Here is a 26,710-nt window from a genome sequence, read left to right as displayed (position 1 = left end):
CTTAGTCGCTGTTAGGAGCAGGTCGCATAGGTTACGGTATCCGTGACAGTATCCCACCTCTATTGAGAGACGTCGGAGGGAGCTATACCCCACGATGCGGTATCATAGGAGCTGTGGCGACAATGTGAAGATGGTTCGAGATAAGTTGTACGTCAACGGTCAGCGGTACGACCCCGAGGCTGAGCCCATAGAGGAACCAACATATTCTGGAACTCACGTGGTGCCTGCGCCACCGATCGGCCATATGGACAAGGGTACGCCTGAAGATCAACCAATGGAAGGCTACGACAAGTTAACCGCCCAGAGCTAGGGGGACGCGGGGGACAGACCACCGCTTCGAGTCGTGTCATGGAACGTGAACAGAGGACTGGAAAAGAAGTTGGGTGACCGTGACTTTTGTAAACTTCTTTCCTCGTATGACATTGTATTCTTATCAGGGTGTTGGATAAACAGTGAATATACTTTAGATCTTTGTCATCTTACTCAGGGTTACGCGTCCTTTATTTTTATGTACCCACGTACCATTGGCAAAAGGGGTGGAATGGTAATTCTGGTTAGAGACGAAGTATTAGCCCACTTTTCAGTTTGTAATTATGTTGGTGACGAAAAAAGTCACGTGACACCCGAGGCCATGAGCACGTAAATTTTTTGGTCCTGGTGATTTTGGTTTTATTGGAGTGTCTTTGATACAAAGTGGGATTCTATTTTGGTTTACTGTGTGTCAAATAGTGTTCTGTATTGATATATACTGGAAAAAAGAGGAATTTCAACTTGGGTTTGTTTGAAACATGGAAACACGAAACAAAGGAATATCCAAAAAAAATTCTGACAACAGTTCACCCAAAGCCAAGCAAACCGAACATTCAGCAGAGCGTGACCAGGGTCCGTTATGTGACAAACTAAAAACCATATCGGACCAGGCCGAGTGTAATTATACCGAAATTACAACCTTGCGCTCCGAAAATGCTCAACTTAAGCGTGAACTTGATCTCCTGCGGTCGGTTGTGATTAGAATGGACAGAAAACTGTCACACATCGATGATGACATAACTGATCTTCGCTCGAGATCGATGAAAGACAATATATTGATTCACAACTATCCTTATACCCAACAAGAGGACTTGGCCACAGCGATACCCAATGATATAAAGCAATCACTGGGTGTCGATGTTGAGTTTGTCCGCATCCACAGGAACGGGGTCCGCCCACAGTTCAATGACAAACCGGTCACAATAACCGCTAAGTTGAAGGATCGCAATAAAAAGGATGAGATTCTCAACGCGCAGAGGCTAAAAAAAATTGCAAAACAGCGTTTACCCTTCTTCATCACTCCCCAACAGCCCGCACCCCTTACCTCCGCTAGAAATAAACTTTTTGATAAAGCGGATTCATTTCGCAAGCAGAACATTAACGTTAAAGTTCAAAGAAACGAGATAACAATGCCAAACGGTACGAAATACGAGGAAGAGGTACCCCTTATTTCCAGTGCGGATGCCTTGCAAATTTCCTCTGAGGAATATCAGTCCTTGGACGACGTTGTGGTTGTCTCCACGGAACCGGTGCAGAAAGACGGGTCTGAATTTATGGCGGTTGGTGCTAATATTCAGTCCTCGGACGAGGCCCTGAATATCTACAAAAAAACATCAATAGACCCTTACGCTGCAAGTTGCGACAGCAGAATCCTCGTATACAGGTTTCGCGACCAAAGTGGAAAAACTATCGAAAATTACCACGACGATCGGGAGCATGGGGCAGGACGGAGAATGCTAAGGTACCTCCAAGACAATCGGATCAACGACGTTGCAATTGTTTTGACGCGATGGATGGGGCGCTCGCACATTGGCCCAGCCCGTTTTTCCATCATGGAAAACTTGGTTTGTGACCTTGTTAACAAACTAGATGATCCAAGTGACGCCGGAAAATAACTGAATTTTCCTCATTCACACTATAAACTATTAAGGACAATGTCCGAATTACTTGTCTTTATAATTACGTATTTTGAAAAAAAAAAACCTGTATATGTATTTTCAAACACATGAAAAGATCCCATTAATTAATTCAAATGCCGACTTTTCATTCTGATTATGCCTATAATTTAATTCCGGAAATATTTATGTCTACCATTGTTTACTCTAATTTTAGTAACGTGTCGGCATATCCAATGTAAACATTCAACCCCTCAACCAAATTCACCGTACATCAGCACGTGCCTTTAACTTTAAACCCAGCAATCGAGCACTCCTTTTCTTTCCCCCTTCTGTATGTTTCCTTTCTCAATCATGTATCAACCTCAGACTAGTATAATTATTGGACAAGAGCATTTTTTGACCGTGTTGTTGTATTTCCAGCGAATCGTACAAGGTAAGCAAACTTTTTCTGTAACATGTCTTCGGTAAAAATTATATCTGCTAACTGTCAGGGTCTGCACGAATTTAAGAAAAGAAAAGATGTCTTTCAATATTATCGACAAACCCAATGCAATATTTTATGTTTACAAGACACTCATTTCACTTGTGATATGGAAGATAGTATTCAAAACGAATGGGGCAATGAAGTTTATTTTAATTCTTTTACCTCAAAGTCCAGAGGAGTAGCAATTTTTTTCAATAACAATTTTGAATATAAAGTACATAAGAATTTTACAAATGATTCTGGAAATTTTGTGGTACTAGACCTCAGCATTCAAAGCCATCGTTTAAGTTTGATCACAGTGTATGGTCCAAATGAGGACACGCCCCTTTTTTATGAAGAACTCTTTGAAATTGTAAGTGAAATAGGAAATAAAGACATAATAGTTGTTGGCGATTTTAATCTTATTATGGATCCCGATTTGGATTATTACAATTATCTTCATCTTAACAATCCTAAAGCAAGAGATAAAGTAATAGAAAAAATAAATCAATTCAATCTTATTGATATTTTTAGAGAAACTCACCCTGATAAGAAAAGGTACACATGGCGTAAACCAACCCCTCTTAAACAAGCAAGACTAGATTTCTTTTTAATATCAAACACCCTACTGTGTATGTCACAAGAAAGTGAAATCATAGCAAGTTATAAGTCAGATCATTCACCAGTACTCCTTAGTCTAAAATTCAATGAATTTACACATGGAAAAGGTTTATGGAAGTTCAATAATGCACTTTTATATGATAAGGAATTCCTAGATGTTGTTAATAAAAAAATACAAGAAATAAAACAAAATTATGCAGTACCCGTATATAACAATGCATCTATTGACAAAATTCCAAATGATGAAATTCAATTCACTGTCAATGACCAGCTCTTTCTTGAAACACTATTAATGGAAATCAGGGGCAAATGTATATCATATTCTAGCTATGCCAAAAAGAAAAATAACGAAAAGGAGAAATTTTTAATAAACCAAATAAAACAGTTGGAGGAAAAGTATGAAGAAAACATTCAAACAATTAATTTTAAAAAGAAAGAATTAGAAAATATCAGAAATCACAAACTTATGGGAAGTCTAGTAAGATCAAGAGCTAAATGGACCTGTGAAGGAGAGAAACCAACAAGTTACTTTCTTAATCTTGAGAATAGAAATTTTGTAAATAAAATTGTCCCAAAATTAATAAAAGAAGATTGTTCCGAAGAAATCAATGGACAAAAGGAAATCCTGTTAGAGATAGAAAATTATTATAGAAATCTATATCAAAACAAGGGTGAATTTCAAGACTATGATTTAAATGAGATTCTAGAATCAGACTCTGAAATTTTTAAATTAAGCGATACTCAAAGAAATACCCTTGAAGGTGAAATAACTTATAATGAAGCCTCTCATGTATTGAAAAAAATGTCGAATAATAAGAGTCCTGGAAGTGACGGTTTCACTACAGAGTTCTTTAAAGTCTTTTGGAAACACTTAGGAGACTTTGTTATTAGATCAATAAATCACGGATACAATCTAGGGGAGTTATCTGTTACACAAAAGCAGGGTATAATCACCTGCATACCAAAAGATGGAAAAAGTAAATTTTACATGAAAAATTGGAGGCCAATCTCTTTATTAAATGTAGTTTATAAAATAGGGTCAGGCTGCATTGCTCAAAGAATGAAAACAATAATCAGTTCAATTATCAGTACCGATCAAAATGGCTTTGTTCCAGGAAGATATATAGGTGAAAATACTCGTCTTGTTTATGATTTAATGCAATATACTGAGAATAATGACATTCCTGGATTACTGTTAATGATTGATTTTGAAAAGGCATTTGACTCTGTCTCATGGAAATTTATTGATAAAACGCTTCAATTCTTTAACTTTGGTCCATCGCTCAGAAAATGGATATCAGTTTTTCAACAAAACACCTCCTCCTCTGTATCACAAGCAGGTTACTTATCCAACTTTTTTAAATTAGAGCGTGGTTGTCGTCAGGGTGATCCAATTTCATCATATATCTTTTTACTATGTGCTGAAGTACTAGCTATTAAATTAAAAAATAATAAAGGTATAAATGGTATTAACATAGATAATTCAGAATTTTTGTTATCACAATATGCAGACGATACCCTTATTATATTAGATGGCAGTGAGAGGTCTCTCAGAGAAGCAATTAGAGAGTTGAATAACTTTTATCAAATTTCTGGTCTCAAAATAAATATATCAAAAACTCAACTTGTCTGGATTGGTAGTAAAAAATACTCTTCTAATATGATATGTGAGGAAATGAACTTTCAATGGACAAGCACCTTTAAACTTTTAGGTATATATTTTGATGTGGACTTAACAAATATACCAAAACTTAATTATGACAAGAAATTAGTAAAAATCAAGCATATCATCAATCAATGGAGTAAACGACGACTTACTCCACTTGGCAGAATAACTCTTATAAAATCATTGCTTATTGCACAATTAAATCACCTCTTCATTTCTCTACCCTCCCCATCAAATACTTTCATGAAAAATCTGAATGAAACTCTTTTTAATTTTTTATGGCATTCCAAAGTAGATAAACTTAAAAGAAAGCAAGTAGTGCAAGACTATATTAATGGAGGTTTAAAAATGCTTGATATTAACAATTACAATCTGGGATTAAAATCATCATGGATAAAAAGAATTCTTTATTCCCAAGAAACAAAATGGAAAGTGCTGCTTGGCAAAACTGTATCTATAGAAAAAATATTAAAAACTGGATCAGACTATATTAATGTTGTTAAAAAGGAAATAAAAAATCCTTTCTGGAAAGATACATTTACTGTCTTTCAAATAATTCAAGAAAAATTAGAAGTTCAATCATGGGATGAATTTATTACTCAGCCCATTTGGAACAACCCGAAAATCAAAATTGAAAATAAAACAGTTTTCTATACAAACTGGTTTGATAAGAACATAGTATACATAGCAGATTTGCTTGATGAAAATGGAAATTTTTATTCTTTACAAGATTTACAAAAAAAAATTAAGATAAAAACAAATTTTCTGAATTATGCATCACTTAGAAATTCAATTAAAGCAAGTCTCTCAAGCTCAAAAATTCAAATTGGAACAAATAGCCTTAGACCGTTTCTTCCTCATAATATTAAAACATTTTGTAACAACAAAAAAGGAACAAAACATATCTACAATATTCTTACTACAGAAAACATTACTCCTCTTGGAAAAGTAAAATGGGGAAAGTTTTTTGAAATTTTAGACCTGCAGTGGGAAAATATCTTCACATTTCCCTTTTTATACACCAAGGATTCTAAATTGCAATGGTTGCAATTTCGAATAAATCAGTATATTTTGACAACAAACTCATTTTTATTTAAAATAGGTAAAACTGACACAAAGTTGTGTTCTTTATGTCAAAGTAATGAAGAAACTATCGTGCATCTGTTTTGGGACTGTTTACATGTCCAAAATCTTTTAAGCCACTTTATATCAATATGTGACGGAAAAGGTTTACATATTACATTAGAGGAAAAATCATTTATATTAGGAACCCCTAATTCAATTTATTTGGGTATAATTTTTCTTATAATCAAATCTTACATATACAGGAAAAGATGTCTACAGGAAAACTTATCAATCCAAGAACTTCTGATTGATCTCAAAACCCATATAACTACACTTAAATACACTGCAACAAAACAAGGCAAATATAATAATTTCTTAAACCAATGGACTGACTGGCTTTTTCTCATGTACATGTAGATCCTGACCATTGACATATTTACATAAGGCACGATTTATATATACCTTGTCTGAATACAACAACTCGGTAGTAAATATTTTGATTACGCCTAATTATTAATAAAATATTTCTGACATGATACATGTATCCTCATAATTCCCCCACTCTCTCCCCCCACTCTCCACTTCCTACTGTCCCTCATTTTCTCTCCCTTAAATTTGTTGAAATTGATCTTGTCAACAGACTTTTCAATTGTGCTAAATATACTTACATGTATATATATATTGTATGATATATTGTATGTGCAAATGAAATTAATATCAATAAAAAAAAAAAAAAAAAAAAAAAAAAAAAAAAAAATGTTGGTGACGTTTTGGGTAAAATTGTCAGGTATTTATAAAAATGACGTTTATATCTGTTTCGTCTACATTGCACACGAAAACAGTGTATTCTATATTAATTATGATATTGACCTTTTTGACACTCTGTTATGCTATATTGCGAAGTACATTGATATGGGTGTTATTATAATAGCTGGAGATTTTAATAGTCGTGTTGGTGAATCAAAAGATTATGTTGAATTTGATATTTTGTCTAACGATTTGTTAAATATCATAAATAGCATTTTTGTCATGTGATAAGGATTTATACTTGTTCACGTAAATCGGAAGACAAACATGTCAATAATTTTGGTCGTAGATTACTCGAACTATGTCGAGCCTCTGGTCTTAGAATATGTAATGGCAGGGTTTCTGGGGATACTCGGGGCAAATTATTAATTTTTTAATCATTTAGGTTAGAGTGTCATATATTATGTTTTAGTTAGTAAAGACAATTTTGATGCAATCGAGTGTTACTGTGAAAGATTTTAATGAATGGTCAGACCACGCTCTAGTTGAATTGTGTATTCATAATGTTAAAAGCTATCAATGATATAACAATGAAAACATTTTTCTGCTGTAATGTAACGGCTGGCAGTGTATTAAGATGGAATGAGGAAGCTTTTGAGTCCATGAGATGTATTTTACACAGTAAAGTGTCTGATTTTTACAGTCTTTTAGAGAAAATGGACTGTGGGACCTTTAGTATAGATCAGGTTGTGAATAATTTCACTAGTATATTAAACAGTGTTTTTATGCTTATTTGTAATGTATCTAACTTTCCATGTGGTTCGTCTATTAACAAAATGTCTTCTAGTAGTAATAAGATATGTTTCGATGACAAGTGTAAAGAGCTCCGCAAAGTATATAAAAGCTCCTTACGTATTTTTAATTGGGAAAGGTCTGTTCAAAATCGTATCACTTTATGTGAAAACAAACGTGTCTACAAAAAGCATGTACTTAGAACTAGAACGAGGTTTGTCAGACACGAAGGTAATAGACTTAACAATTTAAGAAAACACAATCTAAATCATCAGTTTTACAAAATTTTCAAGAAAAGAAAAACAATAGTACTTTAGATTTAGATGCTTTTTATCAACATTTTAAGAGTGTTTGTAACGTAGATGAAAATACTGTATACATTGAAAGTCAATTTTCTGTGCAGGCGAGCACTGAGGTTGTTTTTAGTGAATTAGATAAAGCTATAGACGAAGAGGAATTACTTTCTGTATTAAAAAAATTAAAATGTGGTAAAGCTGCTGGAACAGATCATCTGTTCAATGAATACTTTGTTAAATTTAAAGAGTTTTTCTGCCAGTTTTAGTTAGACTTTTTAATAAAATTTTTGATGCAGGTTCTTTCCCAAGGAGCTGGTCCGTGGGTGTAATAATTCCACTTTTTAAAAAAGGTAACACCAATGATGTAAACAACTACAGGGGAATAACTCTGGTTAGTAATCTAGCAAAAATATTTATCACTGTGTTGAACAATAGATTACTTCGTTGGTCTGACGACAATGGTATCATAAGTGATGCGCAGTTTGGGTTTAAGCCAGGGTAAAGTACCACAGATGCCATTTTTGCACGTACGAGTTTAGTATCTTTGTATTTGAAAAAGAAAAAGAAATTATATTGTTGTTTTGTTGATTATAGAAAAGCGTTTGATAGTGTGAATAGAAACAAGCTATTATACAAACTTGCCACAAATGGAATCACGGGAAAGTTGTTAAGTATTATTAAGCATGTTTATTACGAGTTAAAATCATGTGTTAAATACATGTGTATAAGTCTGAACTGTCAAATTATTTTTCGTCTACAACTAGACTTATGCAAGGAGAGGCATTGTCGCCTTTTCTTTTTTCACTATATATTAATGATTTTGAAATGGATTTTATACGAAGTTGCTATGAACCTGTTGATTTAAGAGACCTTTCGCTTTTTCTTTTAATGTATGCTGATGACACTGTGTTAATAGCTAATTCACGAGAGAGTCTACAGAGTATGTTGATTCAACTGTATCAATTTAGTAATGATTGGAATATTGGTGTGAACACTGATAAAATAAAAATAGTTGTTTTTCGACATGCGGGCAAAATGTGTAAAAATAATGTTTGGACTTATGACCAAAAGCATGTTGAGATTGTTAATTGTTTCAATTATTTAGGAATCAACATTAATTTTAATGGGAATTTTTATGTTACACAGAAAACAATTGCAATGCAGGGTAGAAAATGTATGTTTGGTATTCAGAAGGTGTGTAATGAAACTTATTTAAATATTGAGACTAAACTAAGCATTTTTGATACATATGTATCTAGCGTTCTTAACTATGGCTCCGAAATATGGGGTTTTCATTCTGGTGATGAAATAGAACGCGTTCACACAAACTTTTGTAAAAGAATTTTGAAAGCTAAAAAATGTACGTCAAACTTCATGGTTTATACAGAGTTAGGTCGTCTACCCATGAGTATTATTCGTAAATTGCGCATCATTAAGTATTGGTTGAAATTGATTAAAACAGAAAATTGTACATTACGCAATATTTATGAAGAATTGGTTTCACAATTGATACCAAATACATGGTGTTTTAATGTCAGAGAATTATTAGTATCACTGGGTATGCATGAAGTATGGCTTTCACAGAGTGTGGCTAACATTAATGTTTTCTTAAAAATTGTAAAGCAGAGGTTGTCTGATGTTTTTATACAGGAAGATGCATTTTTCGAGTCATCCTCTAAATGTTTATTGTACAAGTATCTGCTGGACACTTTTTCCTTACAATTTTATTTGCGTAAAAATATTCCGGAAAACCTTGTTGTCCTTTTTAACAAAATATCGACTGTCATCGCAGATGCTTTTGGTAGAGCAAGGCCGTTATAATGGAACTGTCATATCGATGCGCATCTGCAAATATTGTAATTTAGGTGAAGTCGAGGATGAATTCCATTTTATACTTATCTGTCCTTTTTATAAATGTCTACGCGTATTGTATTTAAAAAATATCACTGGACTTGTCCTTCAATGTTTAAGTTAGTTCAACTCCTCGCCATTCATAATCGCAAACAATTGTGCCATCTCGCAATGTATCTGCGTGAGGCTGGTAAAAAACGGGAATGTCAGACTATTCGTATATCCAATTAATGTATTACCATTATTATTATCATTTACATAACTTTTTGATTTATTGATTAATAGGGTATCTCCTCCTATGAATGTGCATTTATGAATAATATTTTTCTTTGTAGAATATTGCATAACATTATTACTACTAGTGACGTGAGCTTTTGCTTAGATAGAGTGTATGGATATGTTTATAATTACATGTATGTACATATGTTACAACTGCGTATAATTCATATGGATTTTAGCAAATAAACAATATAATACAAACCAAATAATAATCCACTATAACATCTTCCATCAGTACTTCTGTACTTTGATTATAATTGGTTTTCATAATTGAACTCGTTCAACCCCACGCTTCCTTTAAGCAAAGCTTCGTTGCCTTGACAAAGTGGTTGGCTGAACTAGATGTTAACAATTCATGTAGCTTCACAGAAACGCGTGTAGTCACTTTTTCCTTTCATACCATATAAACGACCGCTTTCTGGCGGCCAGGAAAATTTCAATTTTAATCTATTGTAATATCAATGAACTTTTTTGGAAAGTGTTCTTTCGCTTTATAATAACAAGCCTCAGTTTCAATATTGATGAACAAAATTCTGAATACAATAAAAATAACCTTACTATGTAAAATCTTTTTCTATTCCTTTCAGGCAACCTTTTCTCAACCGCACAAATTCGTGTCGTTAAACCTCGAAGGCACAACCACGGCTTGTGACGTAATGACCAGTTTTGATGGCGTCATTTGGGAGAGTCTGGTACAAAACAGTGAAAATCAAGACCCTAAGACCATGAATTGAGAGGAGACTTGAATCAAAATTCAACTTTTGAAATGATTTCAATAACAATGTGAAATTTCCACGATGAGTGTTTAAGCATGAATCGGTTAAAACTCGTGAATATAAATATCTAATAGTATAATCACAGGTTATGGTCTTACGGTCAGTGTGTGTATGTGTACAAAAATGCACCGTGTCAATAATTTAAAGTTCTTTTACTTCATAATCATTTTCATCTATAAACAGGCAATACCTTCCGCTACCCTGACGTTTACACAGCCTCTTTATGGTTCTTACTTCCGGATTGTTCCCACGGCGTGCTCTGGAGACTGTAGCTTACAGGTTACTCTAATGGGATGTGACTGTGCAACAGGTATACATCTTTTAGCTTACCGGTAGTTTTCGCGATGATCTAATTTTCTTGCGAGCACTTTAACAGCGCAAAAAATGAAATGCACACAAATTATATCTCTTATTTTTTGCTATAAGAAGCTTTTTATTTTACGCAAAATGACTGACGCCAAAAAAGTTACAATTTTTTCTCCCTTTAAAATAAAATATGGCAATATGCGAAAGAAACCCCCCCCCCCCCCAGATATAGTATATTTTCGGATTTTTCCATTTATATCTGATAAAGAAAACGCATTTTATAATAAGTCCTTTGTAGAAAAAGCAACATATAGAATCTATAATTAATTTTTAAGGTTTAAGCTTGGAATAATTTTTTGTTGTTGATGGAAAAATCGAATTAAAAATAGCTTATGCATGTTAGAATAGGAGGCAATATATATACTGTTGGGGTATTTAGGAGGGATCGATGGTCGCGGCCATTTTTAGACTGTATTGATCTCCTTTAGAAGGAGAGCTAAATATAGGAAAATACCAAATTTTAAAGGTAGAGTTATATAATTTTTCTTTACCAAATAATAGTTTACAGCTAAACAAATCAGATCTTAAAATTTTACATAGATCTGATCGTTAATTTTTTGACCATGCCTCTATATGCCAATTTTCTCATAATATCACATTTTAAAAAGCAATGGAAGAAACTAATCTTGTGAATAAGTTTAAAAGCTTCAACATTCATAACTTTATACAGTAATTTTTTTTCATAATTTATCCTTATATACACAGATTCAAGTATCACAACCGGAAGTGTCACATACCTGGAACCTACGTCACTGAACGATAACTTTGTCAGACTCTCCTTAAACTCGATAAAGTCTATATCGTTCGCTGTTCAGAGTTCCGGTTCAGACCTGTCTGTACTGGCCTATCTAGACAACAACGACACTGTGGTATCCGTCCTGACGTCCAATACCGTAGCATCGGTGACTCTGGATTCATCCAAGTTACCGGCCCTTGGAACGTATTTACTCAGGACGGAAGTTCAACCGTGTAAAGGATCCGGCAGGAACAAAGATTTGATTGTTTATCACGAAGAAGCGATAACGGGATTAAATGTAATTTCTTCTTAGAGTTGATAGGAAAAACACATTTCTTTAAATACGAATAATTCTCTCTAAGTAGTTCTTTTTGTTGAAAATAGCTTTTATTTGACTCTCTTGCATTTTTAAAATAGTATTTCTTTAATCATTAACTCTTAGCTCCAAACTGCCTACGGAACATACATTCCACTGGTTGACCCTGCTGATTTCTTTGTCACCATGACAACTGGATCCAATGTGGAAATTGAGTGGATGGTTGATCAAAATATAACAACCTGCATTGACGCATATCAAGGAGCCGTCAGAAACGTGGTCAAAACGTTCACGTTCACAGAAATGCGCTCGTACAACATTACAGTGTTCGTAAGAAACGGCGTCACATCAACGCACAAAACTATAAATGTGATGGGCATTCGACGGCCTGTCAGCTTTGTTGTTGAGACCACACCGGGCCTGTATTCAACCCAGGAGCCGTTTGTTGTCACTCTTACCAATAATTTGACGATTACAGAGGTAATATCGATGGGCGAACTGTACCTTGAGGTTTTGTATGGTAACGGCCAAAACGACACTACTAGGCTAAATCCGTTGTTTCAAAATATTACATCTGTGGATGGGAGCTCGTTAACTTGTCAATACCTAATCCAGGGAAACTACACCCTTGTTGCAAAAGTAAGAAACGCCGTGGGATATCAACTCTTTAATTTTTCATTTTATGCCTGGGACCAACTCAATATGACTTTGAATTCATCGTCCCTTTCAACAATCGGAATAGGTTCGACTTTTAATTTTCTGAACCCTCCAAACGCGGGATTTAGATACACTATTGAGTATGGGAATGGGGATATGGCTACAACAACTGACCTGATCTACTACAGTAATTTTAGCGTTACTCCCTGGGTATTTGACTACCCTGTTCCGGGTAGATATACTGTTATCATGGCTGCATGGAATCCATTTTATGCTGTTGTTCAGACATTTGACATTACTGCTCAACACCCGATACCGACCATGAAATTGAATCCAACCGGTGGGGATTTCCCGATAGATGACGGTTTTGGTATTTTCAATATTACAATGATGGAAGACCGGCCTTCCCCAACCAATGTTACGTGTAAATTCGATTTTGAAGATAAAAGTTTTGACAATCAACCGACAACGTTTGTTTATGGGTCACCATTGACCAAAAGTTATCAATATGATGTTAAAAATTCTGCTAAAAGTAAAAAAGTTTTATTTGAATGTAGCAATTTAGTTAGCTCATGGACAGGTTTTGCTAACGTTACAATCAGAGATTTCGATATAGCAGATTTCATAGTAAATCATCCGCCCGAAGTCCCTATGAACATGACATTAAGAGGCAATGCAACAGAGTTACTGCCTTTTGGGGAAATAGGCAGTGTACCGGTTGCAGTGACATTCAGTGCACAGTTGTATCAAATGAATTATGTGCCCCCTCGAGTGAAATTTGAGTGGGACTTCGGCGACGGTAGTCCTCCGGTAGCATTAGAAAACCCTACATTCAATTATACGCACGAATTTCAAGACAGAGGAATATTTAATGGCATCCTTAAAGTTACTTATGGTTCCGAGAAAGAAGAAATTCCGTTCGAAATCAAGATGGGCGTTGCAAACTTTTCATCAGATAAGTACGAAGGCAGTCCAGGAAAGGATGTGTTCACCTTTACGGCAAAAGACTTGCTTGGAACTGCAACATACGAAATGGATTTGAGTATAGAGCCGCCGAGAACTCGTACTGCATCTGCGGGAATCCCAGTTTCTGAAACTGCAATATATAATCTTCGAGGTCAATACTTGCCCAAAGTCATTGCTTATAATGGAACAGTTACAGAATTACTATATTTGCCGTTTCATGTTGGAGTTGACTATGTTTTTGTGGGAATAAATATGACTGTTCCGTCTGAACTTGAACTTCCGCCAGGAAATGCAGTGTTTATATTTGGCGTCCCGGACGGCGCCGACCCTGTTCTCGACATCAGGTGTGAATTCATTTCAGGAGATCGAATCGACAAAGCAATCCACGCGAGATTAAAAAACCTTACTGATGGTGATCCAATCGTATATAACTACCAGTACCTCACTCTAGGGTTTCACTTTTTCCAGTTGCTCTGTAAAAACTTTGCCCACACCTATACAAATAATTCCATAATTCTAGTAAAGAACGAATGTTTTTCCATTAATGGTATTTTCGATCGCCAGTATTCCAATCGAACAACACCCATGATTGTTTTGACCTCAAAAGACGTTGATCTAGCCAGTCGCATGCTTGTGTATTGCCCAGAAAGGGGTCCAGATTACGATTGGACGTATTATAATGTAACAGGGATGGATGAAGATGTTTACAATTACACCCCCGTTTTTAGACCCACAGGTTCTGTGCGATTTGCAAAAGGATCAATTCCAGCAGGCTTGTACAAGGTCAGTTTGAACGTGACCTTGGATGGGACATGGATGCAAGAATACACGTTTATAAAATTTGAAAAGCCGAAACCGTATGCCCACATTGTTCGTGGGTCAAAGTACATTGTTTCTTTCACTTCCGGAGAAATAGATTTGGACGCAAAAACGGAATCGTACGATGCTCAGTTGGGATATGGTTTTAACGAAGAATTGACATTCACTTGGTATTGCAACAAGTAAGTAAAATTAAAATTTGTACACATTATTTAAACGTATTGAGTTACACAGTTGATTTTCAGTAACTACATGTATCTGTGTCACTAGAAATGATAAATGGGAGAACTTAACACATGATTGATAGATTGAGCTAAACATTAATTGCATCATGAAAACTCAAAACTTTTGTCATTATTTTTTTTAACACAGAGAGTTGACATCAGATATCATAGAGCTAGATGAACTATATAACAGAAATGGAGGACTTGATTATTATATATCGTACGGACCAAGTCTCGCGAATGATTGCAGGAATTTATTTCGTGTCGGTGGCAATCTGACATCTGGTAACACCACTAACAGTACAGACTCGGGTACGAATCTATAATTAACATAACTTAACCCATATTTTCTAGGTTATGGGTGCACCACAATGCGTATACCCACGAGATCTGAGAACTTGTACTCAAGTTTTCTACAGCTATAGTATAAATATCGAGACTGCTCTAGATCTATGCCGCAAGTTATACAAGAACCTTTTGTAATCCCACATTCGTTACAGACGATTAACAGTTTGAGTTTTTTCCCCACTATCCATTATTTTCATTAGCTGTTGTTCATTGACATTTTATGAACAATATGTAATAAAAGATTAACTTTGATAAAATTAATCGAAGAGTAAATTGCCATTTTAAGTTTCGACTATTGTAGTGTATATGAAACCTTTTGCATTTTGACAAGGCAATCAGAAATATAAACCATTTTTATTGTACTTTACTGTCTAGCTTTTGTCAAATGATTATAATGACAGTAAATATGATGGTCAAACTTCAATGATAAAGATCGTTTACTTAAAGAATCACATATATCATTCAATATACTTGATCATGAATTTTATTACAACTATACGATATATTATTATGAAGCTTTCCCTACAAATGGAGTCATAACCTTACCTCTATCGGAGCCAAACGTGGGTTTCGTCATCGTGGTGGCTGTAGCCAAGGACGAGCTAGTGTCTTACTACACTCAGCTTCTACAGGTGGTCTCCTCGATCCCCCACGATGTCAACATCGTGTAAGTGGCGAACAAAATTTGATTTTACTGTATATACACCTGAGATCATTTACTAGTAATTGTCTGGAAAAACTTGTTGGTAAGGAACAAACCAGTATTTACACAATTTCATCTTAGAATTAAAAACATTGTATTTATTTTTTTATACTTACATTGCAGATGTTCTATGAATTGTTTGGAAAAGTACGCTGTGACGTCAATGTTGAGCATTACTGCCATTTGCTACGATTGTACACCAAACGCTGTTTTAGAATATGAATGGAAATTGCAACATTTTATTAACGGAACTTACGAAGATATTCCGTCTTTGATTAACATGACTGAAACTCGTAAGAACTCTTTTTCTTTCTTTCTAGAAAAAAACTCCTATTGAATCTGTATCATAGTATTTTTTACACAAGGGTATTGTAATGACACCCCCCCCCCCAAAAAAAAATAACATAAGGCTGGAATATTTAGCACTGTCATTGAAAATATGGAACACATGTACATCAATGATTCTGAGTTAGTAATACAAAATAAGAGTTAGTGTATCAAAAAGCAATTTGACAATGCTTTCGCCTCTTCTTTTAGACGGCAAAGTAAGGAAAAATAATCTGTTTTTGCAAATCTATACCATTGTGTTGTTTAAATTTTGCTCAATACGAGATGCAGAATATGAATAATAGCCTTTATTAGCATTTTAAAAAATGATGTGCCACAACTGCATTAATTTTACGTTGATAATATCAAATACACAGACTGCAAAGATAGAAAATATTGCCCAGTTCACGATCAATGATACTTTGTCGAGTGTATTAATATTTAGTCGGAGAGCTAACAATGAAAGATCATGACATTAACAATACCCAGAGAATATGATATTTTTTCATTACATAAATAGGTAAAAGCAAAGGTTAAAATACACCCTACAGTGAATAGGGCGGATTTTCTGGACTGAGTATGAATGTGTTGAACTGGGTACCGGATACCGGCACGAGTAAATGCAAATCTAGTGTGAATTGTTTTCTGGCTCCTGCTAAGAATTTTTTTTTTCATTCCAAAATATCAAATGGATGACTTTAATCAATAAAAACTTGGGAAAAATGTATTCAATTGCAACTGCCGAGAATTGAACATCAATAATTAGTGTTTACCAATTAACGAAAGCGCCCTGTGTAGACATAATAAAAAGCGGTGTTTGCCTCCTGAAACCTTTAAGATTTCCGAGATTTCATTATAAAACGGATTTGTCAATTCAGTTGCAATCATTTATCATTATAATTCGCTTTTTTTTTAAAAACATCAACCTACATCAAAGACACAGTTTTGTTATATTGTGGCTATAAGCAGTTAACCTCCTTTTTTACCATATATAAAATATAATTAATGAATGTATTCCATTTTTATAGTTTTCTGGCTACAGACCATGATCTGATGTCGACTCATTGACTTACTTTGATTATTTACGTTTCAAGTCGCCTATTCATTGATACACAATTCTGTAATCAGACAAGTTTTTGAATGCAATAATCATTCAAATTATCAGTTAATTCATATTGAAATGGTTACTCTAATATATTTACATCTCTGAGTATGGTTCCCTCTATTTCTTACGGAAAGTTATTGTTAAAAAGGGACTTGGACACCATTTGAGCTCAAAATTTCAAATTTCATTTTTCTAATTTTTCTGTACAGAATTGTAAATATGGATATATTTTTAATGCCTCATCAAAATTTGAAAGTAAATATTGAGTTACAATCAAGATACAGGAGTTGAATTTCTTGGTTTTGTAAACAAAGCTCGAGTCTTTGATATTAATTACATATGTGATTTATTGCTGAGAGTTTCAATCAAATGTTGCTTTTTTCTGTTGGTATACCATTTATGAACACGTTGAATCAGTTTATCTTATTTGTCACGAGTCATTTTGTCAAAGAAATGGTACTTCCTTACTTAATTCTACATGTAAACAAATATAAGACTCGACTTTGTTTACATGATCTCCGTGTCTCTTATAACTTGCACTCTAACATTTAAATTTCGGTCAATCATTCGAATTACACTAGTAAAGTATTTAAGATATAAAAAATGAAATATTAATTTTTAACTCAAATCGTTTCTAGGTCCCCTCAAGTCTATTTTCTGCCAAAACAGATTTATTTTCTTGATTGGCAATTGATAATTCTATTATTTTTCAACCGGAATTACATAAATTAATAATGAGGCGAGTGACGTAAATGATTCATACAAATGAGGTTAATGGCTGCGATTATTTTAAAGTCTCAGTTTCTATATAATTAAAAAGTAACATGAAACAAAGATGAGTGAGATGGATTATGATAACAATCTTGGAATTTAATTAATGGTATCAAGGAATGCAGGTCATATTTATCTTGCCAATCCATGAGCATGTCTCTCCATTATGATAAGTGAAAGTTACATGTAATGGCAAAGATAATTTTATGGTTCAAATAATCACGTAACAGTTTCTTTAACAACCGTACTTTTCTGCATTTTCATCAGGTCGAAGTTTTTGTGTTATTAATCCCTAACAAAGCACAATTTGTTGTATAATTATCTTACTATAACTATTTTGTAATTTTTGCTTTATTTTGAATGTTTTGTTTAATGTTTAGCCATTAGCGAGGCGTTCATCACTCTGAAGGCAAATCAACTAACGCCAGGAGAGAGGTACACTTTAAGTGTAAATATGACGTCCAATGAGAAGGACCCAACACTTGCTGTGTGGGGCATACTAGTGAACTACCCACCCTATAACGGGACGTGTGTAACGGATCCAAAATCGGGTATCTGCCCACATGTAAAATTCACTTTTACTCAAGTCAAAATAAATACTACGTAACACATAGTACCACGAGTGTCATGGCCTTTGGTAAGATATCGATATATAAGTTGGCTATTCCAGCGCCACTTGGATATAGTATAATTATATGGTAAGATATAGATATATAAGTTGGCTATTCCAGCGCCACTTGGATATAGTATAATTATATGGTAAGATATAGATATATAAGTTGGCTATTCCAGCGCCACTTGGATATAGTATAATTATATATGGTAAGATATAGATATATAAGTTGGCTATTCCAGCGCCACTTGGATATAGTATAATTATATATGGTAAGATATAGATATATAAGTTGGCTATTCCAGCGCCACTTGGATATAGTATAATTATATATGGTAAGATATAGATATATAAGTTGGCTATTCCAACGTCACTTGAATATAGCATAATTATATCTGGTAAGATATAGATATATTAGTTGGGTATTCCAGCGCCACTTGGATATAGACAGGGTGTCCCAAAATATCTAATACCATTTAAAATTCGTATAAATTGAAATTGCATTGATATTTTGGTTAAATAAATCTAATCAAAAGATGGAATCAAAATTATGGGACACCCTGTATAATTATATATATTTACACTTGTAATATTGTTGAAGAATAATTCGTTTAAAGATAATTATTCAGAAATTGTATTTTTTGAAATTTCTTTCCTGAATTGCTCATATCAAAGAGATATACAATCATTACTTTCATGGCACATTGGTTGCAAACTGAAAATGAAAGTTTACTATAACAGCTGTAAAAAAAATCATATATAAGAACAGAATTTTACTCACTTGGATAGGTAACGCTTCGACCAGCTCTTTCTCAGTCATTTGTCTGGATTGGCGTGACGAAGGTATCTATGCAGAGCGAAGTGACACACGTGACCCGACACTTAATGAACCACTTGTTTACGAATACGTTGCGTATATCCCCGAAACGGACGGGTCGACTAAATACTATCAAAGTGCAGTTCCGATTTTCAGAGGAAGTGAGTACCTCATCATGCTAACATATTAAGATGTTTTATTGCTTGCCAATTTCAATCATAATTTCTGTTATTAAAGAGAAAATTTTAATGTCAACGTTTGAATTTGTACATGTTATGGTAAAATTTTGTAATATTTTTAGGTATGGAGATATAACGTTATATGTTAAAATGCATACATGTTCACAAGGACTGTTTTCATCGTTTGATTCATAAATAGGTGAAAGTACGGCAACTGAACTTCCCTTGCCGGTGGGCAGTGAAACGTTAGACTACAAAATCGAAATAGAAGTTCGGATTTATGACCGATATGGGGATTTTGCCGTGTTTCACCATGCAGACACAGAAGTTCGGGTAAGCCTTGTCTTTATTTCGTGCGACGACTAGTTTCTGTAATCTGTTTTATTTAGGACGCTTTAATTTAATCCATTTTTTTTACTGAATGAAATTTTCATTAGAATATTTTTTTCAGACATTTTAAATTAGATAGTTTACATCTGACTTTTGACTAAAATATACTAGATATGAGTTACATTAAAGTTTTAAAATTCAGAGAATTTAAAACTAACAATAGATAGTTTTAAATTCTCTAGATTTTAAAACTTTAATGTAACATATGCATTGGATTTTATAAGGTGGTCCCGGATACAAGCATGGTACCGACGAATCTACAAGACACGGGAGCTTTGGACGAACTGTTCAGTGTCTTTGACCGCAACTACACCATAACCGATGCTGGAGGAAACAGCATGGCTGTAGTGAGACTCATCCAGTCAACAACCTCCATCTACCTGTCCTCCCACTTAAAGGTTAAAACCACTATAATAATTCTGTATATCAGTTGACCATTTATATTTAATTTTTGTTCTTGTGAACGCTACTTCATGAAGTATTATTGTATAAATCAAAACCCAGCAGTGAATTGTGTTTTTCGGACTAATCTTCCAATGCTTATTTTTTAGACCAATGGGACAGTGACCAGCACCAGTGATCTGTTTTCTGGAGCGGTGGACCAGACTGAAGTGGTGGAAGATCTTCCAGTTGAACCTGTCCAAGAACAACTTATTCAGGTCACTAATTACTAAATAAACGTAGTCTCTCAACAAAAATTTGAATGATTTTATACGATTTCAAGTATACGATTCTTTGAAATTCAAAGACCACAATGTGCTTAATTTGAACGAAACTTAATTACGGCTTCATTGATATTTTTTTCATAAAAATTATTTTATTTTTAGAGAACAAGACAGTTTACAGAAATCCTCTTGAATGCGACCACGCAAACACCAGCGACGAGCGACAGTCCAATGAGTGCTGCAAACGCCCGCCAGGTGGCGCGGAGTTTTGCAGCATGTGTGTCAAACCCAATAAGCATGGATGATACATCTGTGGTAAATTGTGGAACATTTCGTTTTAAATATACAACTTCGAATGATAATCTGAGAGATTGTAACCTCAACGTATTTAGCATTGTCAAAATTTCATTTCAAATTTTCGATGAATGAATAGAAAACCAAATGCGGATAACATCGTTCAATGGAATGCAATACAAATTTACATGGAAACTTTACAAATTATAGTAATAGCAATTAATAGGAATTTCTATTAATCATCGATTACACGTATTTAGAAAGATAACAAGAATGATAATTATTGCTACATTTCAATCCATGGATAATATTGACGGAATGTACTTTAGCTTAATAGAAAATTCTATATATACACTGAAATCCATAACCACTTAAAATTATCAAATCAAAGCAGCCAAATCTACTTGTCCAGCACGTCAATTTTGAAATTAAACATTAATTCTTATTCTTCAATGATAATTTGAATGAAGGTTACAAGTTAAAATTTTAAGTAAATTAATTATCATTGATTGAATACACATCTTAATTTTCATGCTTATACATGTCTTTAACTTTAGAAAGTACATATAAACAAGAAAACTTAAAACGTTTATCTTCAAGTTTCCAAATACATCATTTTAGTTTTTAAAGTATGATAATCGATTAAATCATAAAGAGGATATTTCATTTTGTTGGATGAAAAAAAAACCCTATTCATTATAAGTTGTACTGTTTTAAAATATTCATATTCCATTATTACATTATTGGATTGTGATGAACAGACTGAACTCTTTTGTTGATGAAGCAATTATCCACCCATTTGTTGATCATAAATCGATTCACTTAAACTGCTTTTGTCCTAACTGTTAAAAAAAGATTTGACGGGATTTACATTTGCCTACATGGGGACAAAAAATAGATTAAATGTAGTCGAGATTGAAAATTTTTAGCAACTTAATTGTCTACCTACTTGATGGAAAAGCTTTTTTTTTTCTTTTTAATTTTTTATGACCCCATATAAACCAAAGTATCGAATACTGTATTAAATTTATTTAATGCATGGAAAATATGCAAAACAATTTGCAATAATATGTTTACTCCAAAAGCTGACTGTTTCTTTGGGTTTCAAGTACCGCCGGGATTTTTATGTTATCTTTTTCCTTTCACCAGTCAAAAGAGTGGATCGTATGGTGATCTTGTTTATTGGTGTTTAAGCTTGAAATAAATCGTATGTGTAATTGCATTACAAATTAAGAAACAGAGTTTTGTGTGTGGCATCTTTGTGCGTTAAACAACCAGGGATTAGAGAAAACAAATGCAGAATCACTCAGCAAATTTTTATGCCAAAAAACCCCCCAAAATTTTCAATGTTATGCATAGATTGGGTTTATTGCTAAAATATTGATGATGAATTTTAAATCCAATCCAATAATTCGTGTACATCTTCAGTAATTATATATATTTTTCCTCGTGTCCAACTATAAAATATTTTACTAAGTCAAACTAAAAGAAATTATTAAAAGGAAAAAAATGTTCGAATTGATAATTTGTCGATATTATAACATAGGAAACTGTGGCAGAAGGGACAAAAGTGCTTATGGACAATATTCGTCAAGTGTCAGTCGTGAAACCTTTTCCGGTAGAGGATATTCAAAACATACAGGACACCGCTTCCGGTAATTGATAAGCGAATTTACATAAACCTTCCTAGCTTCAAAGTAATTTGGTAATATTTTCTATCAATAAAGTTTAAATACTTGTCAATCATTAACGTGGATGTGATTTTTTTTAGGTGTGGTGGAGACGCTCAGCAACCTGGTAGATTTTATGGTTCCCAGTGAACTGTCCGACATGGAGGAAGAACTCGACATCAATGACGTCATGGCGGATATGAATGATGCTGAATATTATTCAGACGGAAGCACAGCCTCAATCCTTGCGAATATGACGTCTGAAGATAAGACACAACTGGCAGAGGCTGTTCTTAAATTGAAGAAGACGCATAAAGAAATACAAGAAAAGAAATCAAAAACAGTAAAACATTTCTTGTGTCAGAGAATTCATAACATGGCTTCGCAGACATGTATATAAAGTTTTGATAAAATTGCTCTAGTACTTCTCTAGATCTTCGAATTTATTCAAGTTTTTTTTTCATAATCACTTTCCGATCATCTATGATTTACTTGACAATTTTCTTGATGTGAAGATTTTATAAATTTTGCTCTATATTAGGCAAAGAATGCTGGCAGTAATATAAAAACAGCCATAACCGATTCCCTGAAAGCGAAATCCAAAATAGTCCAGGTTGGAGCGGGTACAGATACCGTCGCAACCGATCAGATTTATATGTCAGTCCAGAAGGAAAAGAGGGAACACTTGATGAACAAAAAGATACAGAGGAGGGACACTGGGTTGATGCTTGATGATGGTGCGCTCAATAACTCAAGGGCGCGCTCCGTGGAGGTTTGGGTAGGTGTAAAGGGAAAGTCTAAACCAACTTTAGTTCTTTATACGCAGGCGAATAACAGGATTCAAAAAAAAAAAATGATCGCGCGCGACAAATATAGGCAATGCTAGAGATGAATATACCAGAGACATATAATGTCTAGTTCGCGGCGAAATACATTTCCGACGGGGAGGATCTTGCGTAAATTTCATGCGTTTGAATTAAAATTGGTTTTCAGGACAATAAGCCAGACTAAGATTGCCTGTCCCGTTTATAGTGCATGTATTGTTTGGTGAACAAAAAGCAAGATGATAACTTTTGTTTACAATACTGTTGTTATAGGCGACAAAAATCGTTTTTCCTGGTAGAATCTGTTTTTTAAGTTTGCCAAAAATTGATTGCTTAATTGTAGAAAACACAAAAAACTATAAATAGACTTATTCATTAACGAAACGATGAAAAGGTGCCTTTGTGCACATACTAAATCAAACCAATGTACAAAGTAATAACAAATTGACATAATGCAAAACAAGATTTAAATAGCAATTAAAGTCAGAAAATTTGGAGAGAATCAATGTAACATTGATCGTAATGTTTTTCGAAACAATGAGCTCAGTGATGTCTCATTGATGTCAAACAATTAAAATCCATGCAAGTAGCTCGATAATTTTCCAAATACATGTATAGATTAGTATTTTTTGTTTCAATTTGAAACCAATGAAGATAAGAATTGTTAACTTCCTCGGCCTCCTCGAGTGACTCTACGACAAGTCTTATTGGTCTCTACTATTTTAAAGACGTTTAACCATCTATTGATTATCGGACAACATCCTAATTAAGTAATAGAACCCTTTAACACTGACTCAGGGACACATGGAACTAGTTATCATTTCTAGCAAAATGTTTTAAACTAAAGCAAAATCTTTTTTTTTTTCCCAGATAATCATGTAAATCCTTATCTTTAAAATTTTCGTAGTAATAGATCTCTGTATCCAACAAAACTGATAGAATTTTACTTTTGCATTATATATGTATATGTGTTGAAAAAAGGGGAGGGGTTATATCGACCTCAATGTTATTTAATCGTTCATTGTGAAGAAGTGAGAAGGCGTGTTCGATTTAATGCCAACTAGAATTATAAATGGTATATTTTTTCCAGGGATATCGAATGAATAGCAATAATTTTGCCAAGTCTTCAAAAATAAATTTCAATATATTAGTGAGCCGTTGCATTATGAAAAATGCATCCAAAGGACACACCTCGTATTGAAAATGCATAATAAGCAAATTGATTTATGGCGTTGTTTAAATTCTTTTATATCTTTCCTCAGACTTATTGACCGTCATGAGTAATACTTCTCTACTGTATGAATAATGTTGAAAAATGGAAATGCTGTTGGTGTAATGATACATGTATATGGTATAACTTTGTCATGTTGTAAATTTTGAATTAACCGGGTGGCAGTAAATACAAAATTTACAACATGACAACTGTTGTAAATTTTTTATTTACTGCCACCCAGTAAATTCAAAATTTACAACATGACAACTTGATAGTGTTGAAGTAAAAATTGAAAGCAATTTTTTAACAGTGTTATGAATTAAGCATAGATGGTCAATTGATATAAATCTGTTTCAATAATTTCTCTCTCAGATGACAGAATTTAAAAAGAATCCTTTCTTCCATGCCTCGGGTTCGGAGACCATTGGATCTTCCTTGGTGTCAGTTCAAACCAGAGATGAGTCGGAACAAGACGTTAACATTCCAAAGAATATCATATTCAACAACAACAAAACGACCCAGTATAAGTCATTTTTCTTCTCCAATATATCAGGGGGTGAGGATCCCATGTTCTATTTTATAACAAATCTAAACGGACCGGATGCAACCATTGTGTATGTCAAACCCGATGTATACGACTCATCTGGCCTCGGGGATCAGGATTTGTACACTGCCTACGGTCGCATGAACACGTATCCCGAAAGTGCCAACTATGAGTATAAAACAGATGTCAAAGCTTCTAACTGGGTGGAACCTTATGGATTTAAAATCTTCCTTCCGGACAAAATATTCCGGAAAGGAAAATTATACATAGGGCTGAAACCGCTTAAAGGTGAATTTATATTTTAGAAAATAAACGTTGCTTTTGTACGAAAGCCTAGTGAGGTCAAATATGAATGTTAAAAAAAATAATAAAATGTCGTTATAACGAGATAAAAGTCGTTATAACGAGATAAAAAGTCGTTATAACGAGATAAAAAGTCGTTATTACGACTTTTTAAAGTCGTTATAACGAGATAAAAAGTCGTATTAACGAGATAAAAAGTCGTTATTACGACTTTTTTAAGTCGTTTTAACGAGATAAAAAGTCGTTATAACGAGATAAAAGGTCGTTATAACGAGATAAAAAGTCGTTATTACGACTTTTTTAAGTCGTTATTACGAGATAAAATGTCGTTATAACGAGATAAAAAGTCGTTATTACGACTTTTAAAAGTCGTTATAACGAGTTTAAAAGTCGTTATAACGAGATAAAAAGTCGTTATTACGACTTTTTTAAGTCGTTATAACGAGATAAAAAGTCGTTATAACGAGATAAAATGTCGTTATAACGAGATAAAAAGTCATTATTACGAGATAAAAAGTCGTTATAACGAGATAAAATGTCGTTATAACGAGATAAAAAGTCGTTATTACGACTTTTAAAAGTCGTTATAACGAGTTTAAAAGTCGTTATAACGAGATAAAAAGTCGTTATTACGACTTTTTTAAGTCGTTATAACGAGATAAAAAGTCGTTATAACGAGATAAAATGTCGTTATAACGAGATAAAAAGTCATTATTACGAGATAAAAAGTCGTTATAACGAGATAAAAAGTCGTTATTACGACTTTTAAAAGTCGTTTTAACGAGATAAAAGTCGTTATTACGACTTTTAAAAGTCGTATTAACGAGATAAAAAGTCGTTATTACGAGAAATTGCTATATATATACCGTTATACATCTTTAAGGTAAAGGAAATACCAATGGAATATTAAAGGTGTGATAATGGAAACTGAAGAACTAGTAAAACGGTATTTTTACCTTGGTTTGTCAAATGCGGAAATTCTAGCCTTTCTTGCCTTAACTCATCATATTGTCATTAGCGTTTCAACCTTAAAGCGCATCCTACGGCGTTTAAATATGAGAAGAAGAAAAGATTATAGTGATCTATTGGATGTTGCGATATTCATTGCCCAGCAGCAGCAGACTGCTGGAAAACTACATGGTTACCGTTGGATGCATCTCAAATGCTTGCAAAATAATCTACGTGTTCCAAGAGACAGTGTATATGAAATAATGAAGTTACTAGACCCGGGCGGGATGGCAGCTCGAAGAAGGCAACGTTTAAAAAGACGCCAATACGTTAGTAAGGGACCAGACTTTGTATGGCACATTGATTCATATGACAAATTAAAGCCATATGGCATAGCTATTAACGGATGCATCGACGGATTTTCGCGA

General features: G+C 33.9%; 1 protein-coding gene across 1 annotated transcript in view; it reads left to right on the top strand.

The window, feature by feature from the left end:
- The window catches only part of LOC105334958 (polycystin family receptor for egg jelly), a 43,160-nt gene that overhangs the window by 2,828 nt on the left and 13,622 nt on the right, over window positions 1–26,710 (top strand). The window contains exons 3-19 of the mRNA XM_034457959.2: window positions 10,296–10,400; window positions 10,668–10,794; window positions 11,556–11,884; window positions 12,029–14,526; window positions 14,717–14,880; window positions 15,433–15,583; window positions 15,743–15,912; window positions 18,203–18,373; window positions 19,225–19,413; window positions 19,631–19,764; window positions 20,046–20,219; window positions 20,373–20,480; window positions 20,649–20,801; window positions 22,327–22,435; window positions 22,552–22,793; window positions 22,992–23,228; window positions 24,860–25,319. Coding sequence (XP_034313850.2) covers window positions 10,296–10,400; window positions 10,668–10,794; window positions 11,556–11,884; window positions 12,029–14,526; window positions 14,717–14,880; window positions 15,433–15,583; window positions 15,743–15,912; window positions 18,203–18,373; window positions 19,225–19,413; window positions 19,631–19,764; window positions 20,046–20,219; window positions 20,373–20,480; window positions 20,649–20,801; window positions 22,327–22,435; window positions 22,552–22,793; window positions 22,992–23,228; window positions 24,860–25,319 — 5,521 coding nt within the window. The remainder of the gene's footprint in view (window positions 1–10,295; window positions 10,401–10,667; window positions 10,795–11,555; window positions 11,885–12,028; window positions 14,527–14,716; window positions 14,881–15,432; window positions 15,584–15,742; window positions 15,913–18,202; window positions 18,374–19,224; window positions 19,414–19,630; window positions 19,765–20,045; window positions 20,220–20,372; window positions 20,481–20,648; window positions 20,802–22,326; window positions 22,436–22,551; window positions 22,794–22,991; window positions 23,229–24,859; window positions 25,320–26,710) is intronic.

This window comes from Magallana gigas, chromosome 7 (assembly GCF_963853765.1).
Source record: "Magallana gigas chromosome 7, xbMagGiga1.1, whole genome shotgun sequence".
Taxonomy (NCBI): Eukaryota; Metazoa; Mollusca; class Bivalvia; order Ostreida; family Ostreidae; genus Magallana; species Magallana gigas.
Note: the sequence above shows the minus strand (reverse complement) of the source record. Positions and strands in the feature narration are given on the sequence as shown.